At 43.1% G+C, this 20,930-nt stretch overlaps 1 protein-coding gene across 1 annotated transcript; it reads right to left on the bottom strand.

Moving 5' to 3' along the window:
* Positions 1–402: 402 nt before the first annotated feature.
* LOC121869827 (mucin-2-like) lies at positions 403–16,656 on the bottom strand. The gene is made up of 2 exons (XM_042371397.1): positions 16,483–16,656; positions 403–984 (listed from the first exon to the last, which is right to left on the bottom strand). The coding sequence occupies exons 1-2, from the start codon at positions 16,654–16,656 to the stop codon at positions 403–405; spliced, it is 756 nt and encodes a 251-aa protein (XP_042227331.1).
* Between the last annotated feature and the right edge of the window lie 4,274 nt (positions 16,657–20,930).

Below are 20,930 nucleotides of genomic sequence, written 5' to 3' on the forward strand. Positions count from 1 at the left end.
GGAGGAGGACAATAATGAGCAGAAGAAGTAGAAGGAGGAGAAGAGAGAGAAGGAGGAGGAGGACAATAATGAACAGAAGAAGTAGGAGGAGAAAAAGAAGGAAGACAGAAGAAAGAACCAAAATAAAAAAATAATAAAAAAGGAAGTAACTGTAGAAAAAGGAAGAAGAAATAGAAGAAGAAGCAAAATAAGAATAAAGAGAAGAAGAAGAAGAAGAAGAAAGAGAAGAAAATAAGGAAAAAACAGCAATTGTCTTCAACTGTCTCTCTCTCTCTTACCCTCCTGTTCGACGTTGTAAACCTCAGATGTTGAGAGGGTGTTGTGAGGTTGTGACGGTGGTGGTGTTGTAAGGTTGTGACGGTGGTGGTGTTGTAAGGTTGTGACGGTGCTGGGGTTGTAAGGTTATGACGGTGCTGGGGTTGTAAGGTTGTGACGGTGCTGGAGTTGTAAGGTTGTGACGGTGCTGGAGTTGTAAGGTTGTGACGGTGCTGGGGTTGTAAGGTTGTGACGGTGCTGGGGTTGTAAGGTTGTGACGGTGGTGGTGTTGTAAGGTTGTGACGGTGCTGGGTTGTAATGTTGTGACAGTGCTGGGTTGTAAAGGTTGTGACGGTGGTGGGTTGTAGGGAACGTGACGGTGGTGGTGTTGTAGGTTGTGACGGTGCTGGGTTGTAGGTTGTGACAGTGCTGGAGTTGTAAGGTTGTGACAGTGGTGGTGTTGGGTTGTGACAGTGCTGGAGTTGGCAGGTTGTGTGACGGTGCTGGAGTTGTAAGGTTGTGACGGTGGTGGTGTTGTAAGGTTGTGACGGTGCTGGGTTGTAGGTTGTGACGGTGCTGGAGTTGTAAGGTTGGCAGCGACGGTGGTGGTGTTGTGGGTTGTGACGGTGCTGGAGTTGTAAGGTTGTGACGGTGCTGGAGTTGTAAGGTTGTGACGGTGCTGGGGTTGTAAGGTTGTGACGGTGCTGGAGTTGTAAGGTTGTGACGGTGCTGGAGTTATGAGGTTGTAAGAGTGCTGGGGTTTATCATGATTGAATAACACGAGAAACACACCTACCAGATGACCCAATAACGGGTGATATTTTATTAACATGATTTTACCAGCATGTATGAACGTTCGGCCAGACCCAAACGCAACAATACCCGCGTTTAGGGGCTAATACATCAACCTCACGTCCGTTCAACATTACACAAAGGCTACAAATCACGGAATGACAATTTAAATCATGCTACTGTACACTTATCAAGGGAAAATTATATTAATTCATAAACACAATGAAATACAGTTTAGAGTTATGACGATTATTTTGTGTTTATTTTACAATGTTTCTAAAGGTAATGTATAATTTATTCATGCATTAAAAATAAGATAATATAAACTAAGTGACAATAATCAGACAGCCACAGTCCCAATACACTGGAGTCACTCATAGCGTCGCCAGTATAGTGTTACAAATGAGTCGTGTACGAGGAAACACTGTGTTGTTGTATGAAGTGTTTCAGAAGCCAGAGAGTCTTTTATGTCATTCATGGTTACAGCACAGAACAGCAACTGACCCATCCACCCAGTTATAGTCGTGGAAAATATGCGTTGTTGTTGCTTTAATGTATTTCTTTGCTATAACAAGTAAGGTGTTTTAAATCATATCACCTGAGTAGAGTTCATACACAGAGCAACTAGTATTAACATTTAAAGGGGGATATATCCGTATGTGTGATATGGGATTCGTTACTACACCAGATGTAAGGTCTCTCTATGTAGCCTGAGAATATGTAAGCGATACATATATACTACTGTGTGTCTTATGTATTTTGTAATTTTATCATATATGGTTTTTAAGCAAACTAACTAGATTCGTTTTTTTTTTACACAACATCAGATAAAATTAAAAGGAATTGTACGGTAATCTTTCTATGTGTAATGTTAATGGTGGTATAGTACTGCTGGTAAGTCAAGAAGGATCATTTATCACGTATGGTTAGGGACATCGTTCGTACACTGGAGACCAACTGGTAAGAATTGTAGAGATCTATTTTTCGTTTTTCGACAAGAGACAGGTTTAGACAGTGGCAGGATCTTTCACACACACACACACACACAACACCACCACGCACGCACGCACGCACACACACACACACACACACACACACACACACACACACACACACACACACACACACACACACACACACACAACACCACCACGCGCACACACACACACACACACACACACACACCACCCACGCGCAAGCAAGCGCACACACACACACACACACACACACACACACACACCCCCACCACCACCACGCACGCACACATCCACCCAACCGCTCACTGCTGGCAAATTACGCAGGGAATCAAGTACCTAAACAATATTTTGGTGAAAGTTTGGTGGCAAATGGTGGAAAATTGCAAATATAAATATTGCAATAAAGCGGTAGTTTTTTGTATTGCAAGGATAGGAAATGGTTTGCAAATTCAAGAATTAATGCATATAATCGGAAATTGCAACAACAACGTTGAAAATGATTGTTGGGGGGACATGTATTTCCAGTTGTTGTCAATTTGTGTGTGTGTGTGTGTGTGTGTGTGTGTGTGTGTGTGTGTGTGTGTGTGTGTGTGTGTGTGTGTGTGTGGGGCTCTGTTACGGGGAGTGACTTCAACACACACACACAGCTATACCGAAACCTGGATATTTTTAGCGATATTATTTGTCTTTATTCATAAGACCTTACTTCTTATCGGTATTATTCTCCTTATCATCAACATCCTATTAAATACTGACAGCATCCTATTATATACTAACAATATCCTATTTAATTACTAACAACACCCTATTTAATTATTAACAACACCATATTTAATTACTAACAACATCCTATTTAATTACCAACAACATATTTCTTCACAAACTCCAAGGTTAATGGAGTTGCTTCGTATAATTTTCACATTTCACTCGTGTCATCTTTGGAATTTTTTAATAAATTGGATAAAAACTAAAAAAAAAATAGAGGCAGTTTTGATTTTTTTTAAATATTCATCTGGCAACTTTTTCGTCTTGGCGTGAACTCAGTAGAGGATTTTTATTTTCATAAATATCTTAGGATGAATAAAACGAATATCAATGTTTAAATTTTATTCCATTGCTAAAGATGTGAAGTATTTGATGAAAGGTGTGGTAGGTAGTTCCCCCTAGTGTGGTAGTCTGGGGTGTAAATAAGTTAAGGGGGTAGAGGTGCTCCAAGATGGGATAATAACAGAAGGGGACGAGTGTACCCTCCCAGCTGCCCCTGTCACCTGGTGTGTGTGTGTGTGTGTGTGTGTGAATAATAATAATAATAATAATTAACAGTTTATCGAAAGAGCTTGGCTGCCGGAAGGCTAAAAATATACAGTTACATAATTGGGGAATGGGTCACTTGATTGACAAATAATATACAAGTAACATAAGTGATACAAATATGATATATTATAAGGTGGGGAGAAGGTATTTCAACACAGTGACTTCAAAAATGTAAGATTGGCTGGGAGTGAACACACTGGTTGACTACGAGATGTTGATAATTTTTACAATGGTTGGGACTGGGTTGTTCTTATAGCGATCAGTACGTGCTCGTGTGGGCTGTATGCGGTTGAGGTATCTAACAGCAAATCGCGGACGAGGGATCTCAGGTGGAAGTAAGAGCCGGTGTCGAGGATGGTGCAGAAGCTTCACACAAAATTTGCAGATGAGGTCGTGGTGATAATCAGAGAGAGCCGAGAGGGTCAGTGTGTGTGTGTGTGTGTGTTGCAGGCTTTCCGGGACAAGTAAAGCATTCTTAACGTGCACCAAATCCTCTATTGACTGACCGATTAAATAACCTCCAGTCTTAATCAACCACCTGACCTAACCTAACCAGTAGGATTAAAACCCATTAGGACTACTCGGGTTAAAAGTTCGGATTACATAAGCTTAGGTTAAAAGCCTTATTAAGATTAATCTCTTTATCATGATTGGGTCTTGTGTCCATATCATCAGCCAACCACCGCCGCCGCTCCCTGGGTCGTGGTGGAGGGTGGGAGAAAACACGTCACCTGGTTTACACTTTTACAGGGCGGGTGTAAAAATGTAAATGAAGTTGTATACGGTGACGTGAACCAGAATAAATGATTCATCCCTCTCATCACCCGTCCCCTTTCCTCCTTCCCTCCCTCCCTTTTACCCCTCCTTCCCTCTTACCCCTCCTTCCCTCTTACCCCTCCTTCCCTCTTACCCCTCCTTCCTTCTTCCCCACTCCATCCCACTCTTCCCTCTCACCCCCGAGCTCCAACTGAGTGTATGAGTCGTTATTTAATCCCGTTGATGTGTTTGTGGTTCATTGTTAATGTGTGAAATATATTAGTTCTCTCTCTCTCTCTCTCTCTCTCTCTCTCTCTCTCTCTCTCTCTCTCTCTCTCTCACACACACAAAATCAAATTCTTCGTTTTTTATTTCTTTACCTAAGGATGATATAGATAACACTAGTGAATTTAGACTAGAGGCTCTCTTATAGTCGAGCACACAATATGTTCTCAAATACCTTCATAATAATAAAAATAATAAAATAAAATGAAACAACAACAATAATAATAATGCAAACAACAACAATAACGTCACCAATCGTAACAAATAATAATAATAATAATAATAATAATAACAATAATAATAGTAATAATAATAATAATAATAATAATAATAATAATAATAATGTCGTCAAGTCTTATAACTATTTCTCCATTACTACAGAATAGTCTTTGTAAATTTGGGTACCCCCACTGAGGCCATTACCTATGTACTGTATTGAAGTTTAAGTGAGTTAGTTTCATACGGCCTCACAGTTCAGGGGAAAATTGACCGTTAGAACTTTGAGAAACTAAACTCAGAATTCTTAACAGTTTATGGACCTTTGAGAAACTGTGCTCTGAATTACAAAAGTTTCAAACGTGTGGATTTTTTTTTTGTGTGTGAAACTTTGCTGTGAATTATGAGTGCTTTATGGAATGTTTCAAACGTGAGAACATTTGTGGTGATTTGGTTCTAAATTATTATGTTTCAAACTTACGAACCCTAAGGAAAATTTAACATACTGGAACCTCTGAAAAATTGTCCTCAGGAGTTGATAAAAGTTGTAATCATCTTGTCATTATCAAAAAAAGGTATCAGGTTAACACAGGTGAGCGAGACATCCTCTGTTTACATTGTTGGGTGCAGAGATGTGTGACTTTTACATCGGTACCTTTTTACGTCTCCTCTGTTCGTCTTCATCAGCCCAGGAGTCGTATAGGTAGTGGGGTGACCTTGACTCTTCCTACTTGTGAGTGACCCCCTGAGCCGGATAAAGGTCATTATATGCTGCCCTAGTTGTAATAGGTTTCAGTTGTAATAGGTTCCCTTTCTAATAGGCCCAAACCTAACCTAATCTCATCCCCTTTAGCGTCGAGAGTGATGGGGGGGGGGGTGAGGTGAGGTTAAGTTAGGTTAGGTTAAGTTAGGTTAGGTTAGGTTAGGTTAGGTTAGGTTAGGTGGGTGTCTGTTATCTCTTTGGTCTAACAAGGCTGAGATTTATTGACATTGGGGACTAGTACAGCTGGGATCTCTTAGGACTGGGGTGGGCTTATTGATTCTGGGGTCTATTAGATTTGGAATGTATCAAGAAGAGTGGGGAGTCATTTGCTTATGTCATCCCACCCACCCATTCCCCTGCCCCTGTCACCCCTGCCTCTTTCACCTCCGCCCCTTCACACCCCCCCACGTCAAACCTGTCCACTGTCTCCCCTCCTCCCTTTTTACTACCTCCGCCCTGGTCACCCCTTCCCTGTCACTCCTGCTCCCCCCTGTCATCCATCCTCCCGTCACCCCTGCCTCCCGTCACCCCCTGCCCCCTGTCACCCTGCCCCCTGTCACCCTTCCCCGTCACCCCCTTCATCACTTCGGCAGCCTAGACTTTCAAGAGAGTGTTATAATATCAAGGTTTCACGGTGACGTACCCAGGCTGTCTGTTGGAGTGTGTGTTAACTGTACTAAAGGTCTTCAGTAACGCTAGTGTAATATATCCACAATTCATCACCATCACCATCATTTTCTAACTTCATCGTCACTATCACCATCATTTTCAACTTCATCGTCATTATTACCATTTTCTTAACTCTTCATCGTCACTATACCACCATTTTCAACTTCATCGTCACTATCACCATTTTCTAACTCTTCATCGTCACTATCACCATCATTTTCTTCATCATCACTATCACCATCATTTTCTAACTTCATCGTCACTATCACCATTTTCTTAACTCTTCATCGTCACCATCATTTCAACTTCATCGTCAATCATCACCTTTCACTTTAACTTCATCGTCATTTTCACCATAATTTTCTAACTCTTCATCGTCACTATCACCATAATTTTCTAACTCTTCATCGTCACTATCACCATAATTTTCTTAACTCTTCATCGTCACTATCACCATAATTTTCTAACTTCATCGTCACTATCACCATCATTTTCTTAGCTCTTCATCGTCACTATCACCATCATTTTCTTAACTCTTCATCGTCACTATCACCAACATTTTATTAACTCTTCATCGTCACTATCACCATTTTCTAACTCTTCATCGTCACTATCACCATTTTCTAACTTCATCGTCACTATCACCATAACCGTCAATTTCTAACTCTTCATCGTCACTATCACCATCATTTTCTTAACTCTTCATCGTCACTGTCACCATAATTTTCTAACTTCATCGTCACTATCACCATTTTCTTAACTCTTCATCGTCACTATTACCCTCATTATTTTCTTCTCCACTGTCATCATCATCATCATCATTTTATTTCTTCTCTCCACCATCACCATCATCTTCCTCCTCTTCACCATTATTATCACCATCATTATCTTCCTCTTCCCCGTCACTATCATCATCATTAGCTTCCTCTTCACCATCACTATCACCACCCTCAACTCTTTCCTCTTCGCCATCACTATCACTACCCTCAACTTTTTCCTCTTCACCAGCATTATCACCACCGTCACTATCTTTACCATCACTACTATTACCATCTTCATCACCTTTTCCACCACCATCTTCATCATTTTCACCACTACCACAACAATCCTCACCATCACCAATCCCCATCATCGCCATCATCATCATCACCATCACCACCATCATCACCAATCCCGTTTCCACTATTACTATCACCATTTTCCTCCTCTTCACGATCACCATCCTCGTCTTCACCATCACCAATCCCCATCTCCTTCATCATCATCATCATCATCATTATCAAACAAGAAGTCTCATCACTAGACAAACCGCCTCCCATTTTCTTTGGCTGAGTTAGGTGATCTTATGCCAGTGTTCCTCCTTCTCTAAATCGACGCAAATTGACTTGAGTGTTTTCCCCGAATTGGATTTTCCATTTCGTATTTATATCATGGCGGACAGACAGACAGACAGACAGACAGACAGACAGACAGACAGACAGACAGACGGCAGATAATAATGCGTACAAGATATAATACTGACTTAAACTAACGAGAACCAACATACATACATGTGTAGGGAGGAACCTTATTGACTGATCATCTGTGAGTTAACGTCAGGTTATGGTGGAGATCAGCTGCTCACCACACACACACACACACACACTGAACAAGCGAGATGTCACGGGTTCGATTCCCGGGCCGGTGGAAGTTGTTTGGACATACTTCCTAGCCCCCATTAGTCCCTGTTCACCTTGCAGTAAAGTAGGTGCCTGGTGTAAATCGAAAGTTGCGAATTCGTATTCAGAGAGTTGTTGGAGCTTCCAATAACTTGATGACATAAACCACTGACTCTTCAGGCTTCTACGCCCTTAACTCATGAGACATAAAGGCAAGCATGAACTTAGCATGCTTCCCTGTTGGGCGCTGTAAACGCTTCTGCTCTTCACCTTACACAAGGATGTAGGGGAGTGCCCAATAAAAAAAAAATGGAAAAAAAAACACTGAACAAGGTGATTCAATAAGATCGATTATTTAGTTATGTTCAATATTAACTCCAGATTTTAATGTTCACCTTAAACGATGGTTGTTTTGTTCATTGTTCAGAATAAAGTGAACGATTGTGAATTTTATGAAGAAATCAAGCTTGATATTGTTCTTTGTTCAAATCGTGTAGTGATGTCCCTTGTTCATTCCAGGCGTTCCATTGCTCCTTGTTCATATCAGGTGTACTTATGTTCTTTGTTCTTAACCAGGCGTTTCATTGTTCCTTGTTCAACACAGACGTAATCGATGTCATATTCAAAGTTCCCGGATGTACCTCCAGCTATAGAGAGTGTGTGTGTGTGTATGTGTGTGTGTGTGTGTGTGTGTGAGAAAAGTCAAGGTCTTGTGTATGTTGACGTGTCCCTCTCCCTTTGTTGACACGAGGAGGGTTTCAGAGTAGACGTGGGGATGAAGTAAATATGTTCCTTTGTATAATATATAAACAACATAATGTCTACTTGTACTTACCTGTATTTTTACCTTGTATCCAATTCCTTACTTGTAATCTACTTGTACCTCTAGTTATGGTATACCGTATCATGTTGCAATGGAATCAATCAAACGAAATAAAAAAGGAATCCCCAACACGCTAACGTACAATACAGCCTCAATAACTTAAAGACAAGCTGGGATTCGTAAATGTCGGGTCGGTGATTGATGGAGGTGCACCAGGTGGCAGGGTGTTGCTTCGGTGTGATTCAATTTGTCGGGTGTTCATTGTATGATAAATTTTAGCGACACCTGACCTCCTGCTGTTCCTAGTCATTTATTATTCCCGTATTGATTCTCTGTCGTCGGTGTGTTGGTCCTCAGTTGCTGTGCTTTGGTACTGCTGTGTGAACGCTTCCTGAGGCTGTTATACTACTGTGGTGTTAGTTTCTTGCTGCTGTGCCGTTGACTTTTTTGCTGTTACCTTGGTGTATTTTACAAATAAACAGTATTACATCACAACACACAGGTAAACAACAGTACAACACAGCACACTGACTCCCTCTACCCATTCCGTACCTGTATATAGAACGTATATATTCGGATTGCCTTGTACTCACCTGTAATCAATGTTTGCACCGGGGTGTATTGGTAGCTGCAGGTGGGGTGAAGGTCGCATTATTGCCGCTGTCAGTAGTAATCGTTCACCTGTCTCCAGTTCGCCTCAGACCACCACCCAGGTGTTAATGGCAGCACCTTGAAGTGGGTCCTCTGGCGTCCGTGAGGAGACTGGTTAAATGGGACCCAGTCCTAAAGGGTCCCAGTTCTAATGGAAACCAGTCCTAATGGGTTACAGTCCTAATGGGTCCCAGTACTAATGAGATAGGAATTCTAATGGTTAAATTAGGTTGTTTCCTTTGAACACTCTAGGTTCGTATAACCATCGTCAACCTTAGATATATGTACCATATATTTAGTGGTCACTTTACCGTGAAAACCACCGTAATCACTGAACGAAAAGGCCGTTGTGCCAAGAAGTCATACCAGGGTGCTGAAAATTGGCATGGTTATTGTGTGTGTGTGTGTGTGTGTGTGTGTGTGTGTGTGTGTGTGTGTGTGTGTGTGTGTGTATAAAGACGATTACATTGGAAATAGAACCTTGTGCCAGCTCTGACCCCTTCCTGATATGACCCGCTAACCTTCTCTAGGGAAAATACATTCTCACTGTGGAAATAACCTGAGAATTCTTACATAATCCTCGCGGAAAAAAATATTCTCACTGGAAACCATTTTACCAATGGTGAATTGGATGTGCCAACTTCCAACACCAAATATTGTAGCAGAGTGGAGTAGAGGAGAGTTTTGTGAGTTGTGAGAGGGCGTAGGAATTATATATACAATGGTGTGAGAGAGAGAGAGAGAGAGAGAGAGAGAGAGCGAGAGAGAGAGAGAGAGAGAGAGCTATAAATGCCTGGAGTGAGAGAAAAGCAATTTATATATAACAGATGAAACACAATAGATGTTTATAAATTTTTGCACCGGTGAATGTTTTGAAAAAGGTGTAAGCAAATAAATAAATATATATATATTTATATATTTATTAATTAATTTATTTATTTATTTACTTACTTATAAAGCTTAGTACTGTTGGGGTATAGGGGTGAGAGAGAATAGAGAAATTCATATGTAAACGAGTGAATGTTTTTGGCTCGTCGTTGGTGGTACATGACTGGTACTGTGTAGTGACCGGTTAAAACATACGACTGTTCTTTTTTTTAGAGAGAGAGGGACTCTTACGATAGTGTACATGACTTGGTCTTTTGAGAGCTGCACGCAGTTGGAGAGGACAACTAGTGCAATTCTGTGTCGATATTATACGTCTGAACAAACATAGTGTAAAATGTAAACAACATGTGAGAATACAGCAAGTGCCTGAGGGAAATTCAATAGGCTAATGGTAAGATACAGTGGATGTAAGTGTATTATAGGTACAGGTACAGTGAAACCTTTATATAACGGACTTCGAACTAACTGACTAACCCCTGGAGTCCTTTATATGGAGGGATCACTGTAGGGTGTTCACATCAGGCATTGTGTTTCTTTACGGACATTTGCATAAACTAGTCGAGAAAGATATCAGATTCAGGGAAGGTTTAACCCCTTGAGTACGATGATCAGCTTCCTTTATAGGTTAAGTCATCGTACTCAGGAGCTTATATCATCGCAGTCAGGGGCTAAAGTCATCGTACTCGGGGTTTAGTTATTGTATTAAAGGGGTTAAATTATCGTACTCGGGGTTCAATTATGGAATTCAAGGTTTAATTATTGTACTCAAGTGTTTAATTCATCGTACTCGGGGTTAAACTTAGGTTAGGCTAGGCTAGGTTTTGGTTTGGTTTAGGTTAGGTTAAGTTATGGTGGGAGGGCATTTAGGACTGAGGGCCTATTAAACCACCCTAGTGAACGCCACCACCGCCACACACAGTTAACTCTTCATATCCGGGACTCAAAGGGGACGGCTAAACGCTCTCGGCGGATCGTAGTAATGACTACCTAGTTATGTTTACTGATACAAGAGATTTATTCTACCGTGTGTGTGTGTGTGTGTGTGTGTGTGTGTAGTGGCTGTGTGTGTGTGTGTGTGTGTGTGTGTGTGTGTGTGTGTGTGTGTGTGTGTGTGTGTGTGTGACCGTGTGTGTGTGTGTGTGTGTGTGTGCGTGTGTGTGCGTGTGTGTAGTGGCTGTGTGTGTGTGGTGGTTGTGTGTGTGTGTAGTGGCTGTGTGTGTGTGTGCAGTGGCTGAGTGTGTGTGTGTGTGTGTGTGTGTGTGTGTAGTGGCTGTGTGTGTGTGTGTGTGTGTGTGTGTGTGTGTGTGTGTGTGTGTGTGTGTGTGTGTGTGGTGTAAATATCGGATCTGGTCATATATTCTTCACGAGCCACTACCCTTGTATTGGTGGGCGGGGCGTCATTCACCACCACCACCACTACTACCCTTGTATTGGTGGTCACTCATCACCACTACTCTTGTATTGGTGGCCGGGGCGTCACTCATCACCACTAGTGACGCCTCCAGGTGAGAAAATATGACGTCTTTTCGTTTTTCGTTTCACCTCGAGTTATAGCCATGGGTGAGGGAGGTGGTGGTCCTCTCTGGCCAACCTTTCCTCTCATTTATATTTTAAATTGTTTGATTTTTCTTAGAAGTTGATTTTCCTTCGTGTGGTTGTTTGTCACCTACCGTTGGATGTAGAAATGATAATGTTGTCTTCTTTATTACTGCACAATATGTTAGCATAAAAAACAGTACCTCTACAACTGGGCTCTTATCTGTCCGGCTCCGTCATAATGTGTTCGGTAACACTCCAGTTACAACAACAATAACTAACACCATCATATATGTTACTGGAGGTTCACCAAGTGTCCCTTTTCACACGATAATTCGTGAGGTCAAGTGTAAAACTAGTGAACATATTAACATTAATCGTGCGTCCGACAGCCCACTGTGGTAGGTGCCAGCGTTCTGGTTGAAGTTGTCGTAACCATTTCCTGTTATCGGCGCTCTGAGCTTCGCAAATTCTTTTTAATTAAACGTAAATACTCAGTATGTATCGGACTGGACAGCCCATGAATTGAGGTAAAAGAGAAAGGCAGATAATTGGCCTGGCTGTGAACATTCCTGCACTACACATGATCAAGTTTTGGCTGTGTTCTGGAGCGTGATGAGCAGATAACACAGCCATCATCAACACCAGCTCCTCCTGTAACCGTATAATTTGCACTTGATCCATATCACGGGTATACTTAAAACAATCATACCTGAGAACAGAATTAATTATTTACATATGTGTTTCTCCTGGTCGCTATACTGCACCTTGAGACGTACTGTACAGTCCCGGTCTTCATATAGGCTTTAGGGACACGCAGGTAAACCATCGCTTTCACCCATGTTTGGACACAAAATACATTACATCAATATCCACCCAAATTACAAAAAGTGTTAATACAAACTTGTACAACATCAAGTCAAAGAAATATAAAGAATCGAGTTTAAACATTATAAACTTTTGTTGAATAAAAAAAAAAAATTGTTTCCAGGTCACTTGCCAGAGTTCATTGTGGTCTTTCTGCCTCAGTATTCGCCAGAATTCTAACTTGTAGTTGCTAAAATGTGTTGATTTTAACAAAGGGAATTACTTACAAAATCAAACCCAAATATAAATTATTGCGAGGTCTCCAGTGACCGAGTTGGAAATGTAAGACTACTCAGATGATTTTTTTTAGTACATTAACTAACCAAACCAACTTTTAGCGAGTGTGTGTTGACAGACCAGTATGTGTCTTATTAGTGAATTTAAAAACAATCCTAGTTTAACAATTACTCTGTTCTTTCTTCATAAGTGTGCAAAGCGCTGGCATAAGTAAGAATTATGGCGGAACTTTTGATTTTAGTATTTTAGTCTTAGTTTTGACTCTACAAATCCTGCGGGTATGATCCAGCTGACTGATGCTCAATAATATGTAAACATTCACTACAACTTATTTTTGTAATATATAATGTAATTTACCTTATATTTTACTCAGTGTATCTTTGGTGTGCAGAAATGCTTACCAGTTCTGGGTAGTGTACGACCTCACCTGAATATTTTACTATGAGTTTGAGTAAATTAATACAAATTGTGATTATTCAAACATATTCATAATTATATACTAAAGTTTTTATGAACACTGATGATTTTAAGGGTTTAATTTAAATATATATACGGATGCGGTGGCTGAGTGAATACAGCGCTCACATGCAGCAAATGGCCACCCACTTTCCCTTTCATAGAATATTTGCATTAAAATAATCTTCATCAGGATAATACACAGTGAGGTGTGGGCGACGATACAGGAGGCTGCAGTACAGTAGGTCAACTGTCCACCTTACCATCCATCACGGTGACTGGCCCTGCTGATGTATGAATATAAATATAGGTCATGAATTGAATATTTTGTATTGAAATGTGAATATCAGTTCTTGATCATTCTAGCGATGTACATTTGTATAAAATAATACTGTATTGCGGTTTATATATATTTAGCGATGCATACTAGTTATAAATAATTCTGCACTGCATTGCGTATATTTTCAGCTGATATACAGTAAACCTTTACAAAAATATACGTGTTTTAGGGGGAATTTATGATCGTTCATGTAACTAAGGGCAGAGAGGGCCCCATGGAGCTGGCAGCCTATTAGGGGCGGTGTAGATACACAACCTTTGGTTTGGTGTACAGTACAAGGAAGCAGCGTGGCCGGCACTGCACTGGACCTCCTTTACTTCCACAAATGTAAAGTTAGGTACCCATTTACAGCTGGGTAACTTGGGGTGCTCCGAGATCGAGCCAGTGACCCTTAGAACGAGAGATAAGACTGTCCACTCGACCGCCGCTCCCCAGGATACAATAAGATTAATTATGTTTATATTTAATTTTTTTAATGCCAACTAATGTGTGACATCTACAAGGTTGTACTCCATGACAAGTTGTGTAATGGAGTCTTTACTAGCTCCTGCCCCCACCCCCCGCCGCCAGCCCCCAACCTTCTCCATCAGATCCCAACCTCCCAACCCCGCCTACAGCCCCCTGCCCACCTCGTCAGCCCCCATTCTTCCCCGCCAGCCCCCAGGCCTCCCCGCCAGCCCCCAGCCCTCGTGGAAGCCCGAACCGGGAGGAGGAGGAGGAGGAGGAGGAGGCGATATGGAAGACAGAGTACAAGGAAGGGGAGAAGGGAGGGAGAGAAGGAAGGAGGAGGACAGAAGGGCGGTAGGAAAGGCTAAGAAATAGGAAGGATGAAGATAAGATCGAGGGAGTGAGAAGGTAGGGGGGTGTATGTACGTGTACGGATGGATGTGTGTGGAACATATAATAATAATAATAATAATAATAATATTAATAACGATAATAATAACGCTAATAATAATAATAATAAATACGATAATAATAACGGCGGATAACAATAATAATGATAATAATAACAATAATAATAATAATAATAATAATAACAATAATAATAACAATAACAATAATAATAACTAATAATAATAATAATAATAATAATAATAATAATAATAATAATAATAACAATATTAACAATAATGATAATAATAACAATAACATAGAGACCATTTCATTGCAGATGACTTTGTTTATTCTACATGATAATAATTATTATTATATTGACTAAGATTAACAGTTGAAAAATAATAAATCATCACAAAAACACTAACTGTGCGTGTGTGTGTAATAATAATGATAATAATAATAATAATAATAATAATAATAATAATAATAATAATTAACGGTTTATTGAAAGAGCATGGCAGCCGGAAGGCTGAAAATATAGTTACATAATTGGGGAATGGGTTTCTTCCTTTACAAATGATATACAAGTAACGTAAGTGATGCAAATATGAAATATAATAACTAGGTGGGGAGAAGGTTATACTACAGGGCATGTCAACATAGTGACGTGCGAAAAGTAAGATAGACTGGGAGTGATTACACTGGTTGATTACAAGTTATTGATAATTTTTACAATAGTTGGGACTGGGCTGTTCTTATAGCGATCAGTTCGTGCTCGTATGGGCTGGATGCGGTTGTGGTGTCGAACAGGAATTCTCGGGCGAGGGATCTCAGGTGGTAGTAGGAGCCGGTGTCGAGGATGGTGCAGAAGCTTCTCACCAAATTTGCAGATGAGGTCGTGGTGATGGTCAGAAAGAGCCGAGAGGGTCAGTGTGTTGAGTTCTTCTTGATATGTGGAGTAGGAAGGGGAGAGAACAATCTTGCATGCCCTCTTTTGCACTTTTTCTAGGTGTTTACGTTGTGTGGCATTTTGGGAGGAAGACCAGGTAGGGGAGGCATAGGTGAGCTTGGGAAGTATGAATGTTGAGTAAACACTGAGGAGTTCGGGTGCAGGAATTCCGAGGGACTTGAGTCGGCGAAGGAGGTGGAGACGAAAACTGGAGGATTTGACAACTTCACTGTCGTGTGGTTTCCAATTTAGTTTGTTGTCTATGGTGAGGCCGAGGAGCTTAGTGGAATCTACTACCTGGAGTGTGTTGGGACCTAAAGTAATGGAAGGAGGTGGGACAACTTCGGAGGAGAGGTTGATGTGTATAACCATGGTCTTGGTACGGTTGATGGTGACGTGGTTGTTGGTGGCCCAGTTTTGGAGAATGTTCAATAAATCCTGAAGGGCTGTATAGTCGGAAGCAGATTTGTTGACACTGATCCCAATGGTGGAGTCGTCGACATATTTCCAGCGAGCAGGGGTTTCTCTTAGTGCATCATAGATGAACATAAGGAAGCATAGTGGTCCCATCTTGGTGCCTTGGGGGACGCCATAGGTGAGTGACTGAAAGGTGGAGACAGCCCCTCGGAAGCGTACAGCTTGGCGTCGGTTATTGAGGAAGTCTGTAAGCCATGGTATAAGACTTCTTCGAAACCCGAGGTCGATAGCTTTGTTGATGATTAAATTGTGGTCGACTAGGTCAAATGCCATGCTGAAGTCAATGAAGGCGACAGCCGCAGACTTTTTTCTTTTTTCCAGATGGCGGTATATGTAGTCGAGAAAGCTGACAAGACTGTGTGTGTGTGTGTGTGTGCGTGTGTGTGTGTGTGTGTGTGCATAAACTTCAAACCTCACCATGTCTCCGCTGGTTGTGACGTAAAGCCCCTCCCACCACACACACACCTACCTTGTCTAGGATTTTCAAGAGACACACGTAAATTATTTCCTCCCCCTTGATCGTGGACAAGAGGACTACCCACTCATAGCATCCTCTTAAGTGTCGCTGGTCATAATACTCAGCACACTGTCTTTATGTCGGGGGTCTTAAATGAAGTCCCTTGGAGGTGTCGACATATTTACACTAAAGTCTTTGAAGGGCCACGGTATAAGGGTCCTTGCCTGGGCCATGGTATAACGGTCCTTGCCTGGGCCATGGTATAACGGTCCTTGCCTGGGCCATGGTATAACGGTCCTTGCCTGGGCCATGGTATAAGGGTCCTTGCCTGGGCCATGGTATAAGCCTGCCTGGAGCCATGGTATAACGGTATGCTCGGGCCATGGTATAAGGTCCTTGCCACAGGCCTCGTCCACCTGGGCCACGGCGGTAACGGTCCTTACTGGCCATGGTCTAACGGTCCTTGCCTGGCCATGTATAACTCCTTGCTGGCCATGGTATAAGGTCCTTGCCTGGGCTGGTATAAGGTCCTTGCCTGGGCCATGGTCGGGCCTTACCTGGTATATGGGTCCTTGCCTGGGCCATGGTCATGGGTCCTTAGGGCTGGTCTAAGGGTCTGCTGCCTGGGCCAGGTATATGGTCCTTGCCTGGGCCATGGTATAACAGTCCTTGCTGGGCCTTGGGGCCATGGTCATGGGTCAGTCCTGCCTGGGCCATGGTAGCAGGGTCCTTACCTGGCCATGGTATAAGGGTCCTGCCTGGGCCATGGTATAGGGTCCTTGCCTGGGCCATGGTATAACGTCCTTGCCTGTCCTGCCCGGGCCAAGGGTAAGGGTCCTGCCTGGGCCATGGTATAACGGTCCTGCCTGGCCATGGTATAACGGTCCTGGGCCATGGCATAACGGTCCTGCCTGGGCCATGGTATAACGGTCCTTACCTGGGCCATGGTATAACGGTTCTTGCCTGGGCCATGGTATATGGGGTCCTTGCCTGGGGCCATGGTATATGTCCTGCCTGGGCTCATGCTCGTATGCCTGGGCCATGGTATAACGGTCCTTACCATCCTTACCTGGGCTATAATGGTATAAGGGTCCTTGCCTGGGCCGGTATAACGTCCTTGCCTGGGCCATGGTATAACGGTCCTTGCCTGGCACGGTCCTTACCTGGGCCATGCATAGCGGTCCCCAGGCCATGGTATGAGGTCCTGGGCCATCCTTGCCTGGGCCATCCTATAACGGTCCTGGGCCATAGTATGGGGTCCTTGCCTGGGCCATGGTATAACGGTGGGGCCACCTGGGCCATGGTATAACGGAACTTACCTGGGCCATGGTATAAGGGTCCTTACCATGGTATAACCTTACCTGGGCAATGGTATAACAACTTACCTGGGCCATGGTATAACGGTCCTTACCTGGGCCATGGTATGGGTCCCACCTGGGCTGGTATATGGTCCTTACCCGGGCCATGGTATAACGGTTCTTACCCGGGCCATATAACGTCCCACCTGGTATAGGCATATAACCCTACCTAGGCCATGGTATGGCCATGTCCCTTACCTGGGCCATGATGGGCCTTACTCTAGGCCATGGTATAACGGTCCTTACCTGGGCCATGGTATATGGTCCTTACCTGGGCCATTGAAGAGTGAGGCTCTTCTTTCATCCTGGGATGTTTATTGCTCTCTCTCTTCCACAAATATCGTGTTTTGTGTATCCAATTTCCTGTGTTTGCCCAATGGCAACTAAAACCCATCTGAGTGTGTGTATGTTTTGTGTGTGTGTGTGTGTATGTGTGTGTGTGTGTGTGTGTGTGTGTGTGTGTGTGTGTGTGTGTGTGTGTGTGTGTGTTATCTGCTAATCCTTTCACACACACACACACCCTGAAGGTGGGGACTGCAGGGTGTGGTCGCCTCTAGAGAACGTGTGGTGGAGCGTGGGTTTAGTGGAGCGTGGGTTCAGTGGGTGGAGGAGCGTGGGTTTTATTGGTGGTCGTATAGGGCTTTAGTGGGTGGCGGAGCGTGGGTTTAGTGGGTGGTGGAGCTTGGGTTTGAGGTGGTGGAGCTGGGTTTAGTGGGTGGTAGAGCGTGGGGTCTAGTGGGTGGTGGAGCTTGGGTTTAGTGGATAGCGGAGCGTGAATTTAGTAGGTAATAGAGCGTGGGTTTAGGTGGGGTGGCGTGAGCGTGGGCTTAGTGGGTAGTTGAGCGTGGGTTTAGTGGATGGTGGAGTGGGTTTAGTTGGTAATGGAGCGTGGGCTTAGTGGATGGTGAAGCGTGGGTTTAGTGGATGGTGGAGCATGGTTTTAGTGGGCTGGCAGAGCGTGGGTTTAGTGAGTGGTGGAACGTAGGTTTAGTGGAGCGTGGGTTTAATTGGTTGGAAAGAGCGTGGGTTTAGTGAGTGGTGGATCGTAGGTTTAGTGGAGCGTGGGTTTAGTGGGCTGGCAGAGCGTGGGTTTAGTGGGTGGTGGGCAGGAGAAGGCTGGAGGTAGGTAATATATACAACAATTGCAGTAGTTGTATTGGGATGTGTAAAAACTCTTGAGAGAATTGGCAATTACGCACCTAACCTAACCTAACCCTAACTTGACTTGACTTAACGGATTGTAACCTAATTTGAACTACTCTAACTTAACCTAATATGACCTAACCTGACTTGACTTAATCAAACCTAAATTGGCTTAATCTAAGTCAACCTAATGTAACTTGCCGTAACTTAACCTAACCTAGCCTAACCTGGCCGAATTTAACCCAACCCAACCCAACCCAACCCAACCCAACCCAACCCAACCCAACCCAACAGTACAATTGAGTAATTCAGTGTTCGGGGTGATTTAGTGGACCAGTGTGGGGAGGTCACTGAATTCCAACTTATCTTTAATCATTGCAGTTCCAAGCAGATGGGAAGAGCGTGATAATAATGTTCTGAACAACAGGTGCAACGGAAAACATCCACAACAACAGCGACAATAACACAATAATAATAACAAGAGTAATAACTGTAGCAATAATAATAACACCGATAGCAATAATGGTGCTGCTGTTGCTGCTGCTGCTGCTGCTGCTGCTGCTGCCTTTTTTAAACAAATGTTTCCTTCGGCCTCTCCCAATAGCTACACCTTCGCCACCATTTTATCATTTTAATATTAAATATCCTAATAGAAAAGTAGTTACCCTAACTGAGTTAGCTAAGCCGCATATCTATGCGGCATTCAGTGACTGTTGCCTCATAGTCAATATCTGCAACTGTTGTCGGCTTTGGGGCCTAAAATCTTCTTCCCCTGAAGCAAGCAATGCAGATCTAAGGAGAGAGGAGTCGACATCTTAACCAGGCTGCATCGTAACTTCTGGGCTGCATCTTGCACTTGGTCTCATACCGCCAGAGGTTGTGAACACCAGAAGAATGAAGCTGCCTTCATCCATATTTTTAATTCTCTCCGCTTCGCCCCGTTCTTATCGCTCTCGTTTCTCTTGTGTGCAGCATCGAGAGATACTGTAGGTTACGGTCACATGCTTGACTCCGTGGGTGAATGCCACAAACGCTGCATGTGGCTCAGTTTTAGCAAAATCCGACAGAGCTTGAATTTTCTCACTCACTCATTTACCTTTCCCGTTACATACTCGGTCTTGAAATCGTTCGTGCCGATTACCGCAACTAGATGCCTTTGGCCGTCCTTTGTTATTTTGACCTTACTTCAGCCAAACACCTCTGGTCATAGTATTCTGACTTCACAATGAGGAAGGACTTGCTGGCATTTAGGTGGTACCCTATTTGTGGACCACGTGATGTTACGAAGTCCCACCACTTTTTGATGTCCTCCACTTCTCCTGCTTGAGTAAGGTCATCAACATGTAACACTTGCTTGACTTTGGTTGTTTCATAGTTTATTGTGTGCTGGAGCACGGATAGACCTATTGCGTACGTTGCCATGGAGACTGGATCCCCCTGCGTAGTTCCCTCAGTTGACTGTATGGTGGTATCTCCTCTTAGGGCCTTAAAGCTTGTTATAAAGAGGTCTCCTATAGGTGTTTTCAACATACATTGCAAAGCTTGGACACTTGATCTTGACGTTGTGCAGTGTAGCCTTGAGGTTGATTATATTGAATGCATTGGATGCGTCAAACAGGAGTACAGCAGCACAATCACGCTGCTTAAATATCTTTCTCATGGCGTGAATGGCAGCTTCACCCCCAGCCTGGTGACCAGCACATACTTGCAGGTTCCCTGCAGCTGACCTGACATTATCAATGACCACCTCCATTATGCATTTCCAATGATCCGTCTCATCACTTCCCCCACCCCTATATTGGTCTGCAACCTGGATTTTTATCCAGGGAGGATGAGGTGGCAGGCCGTCAGAGCTTGTAGGTTGCTAGCTTTCTTGGACTGCAGAGATCACTTGTTGTGTCGTCAAACTTGTTAGTGCTGAGAATGACTCTCCACCCGTGTGCATCCAGGTCTGGAGGGCCTGCACCTCCCTGTGTCTTCAGTCCTTTTTTCCACACAATCCATTCTGCTATTTTCTCGAACATGACAGCGTTTGGTGGGATATGGTCACCCTGGAACCTGATTCCTTCTTCTGTACTTGCAGGGAGATGTTTTTTCTTTAGTTGCTGTAAGGTCTCTCTGTTTATTGGCAGCACACCACCGAAGGATTACTCTGAGAGAGATCTTACCGCCGAGGATTCCCACTTGCATCTTGTTAACAAACTTTTTGACAACATCGTCTGT

The sequence above is a fragment of the Homarus americanus genome, unplaced genomic scaffold (assembly GCF_018991925.1).
Source record: "Homarus americanus isolate GMGI-L3 unplaced genomic scaffold, GMGI_Hamer_2.0 scaffold45063, whole genome shotgun sequence".
Lineage (NCBI taxonomy): Eukaryota > Metazoa > Arthropoda > Malacostraca > Decapoda > Nephropidae > Homarus > Homarus americanus.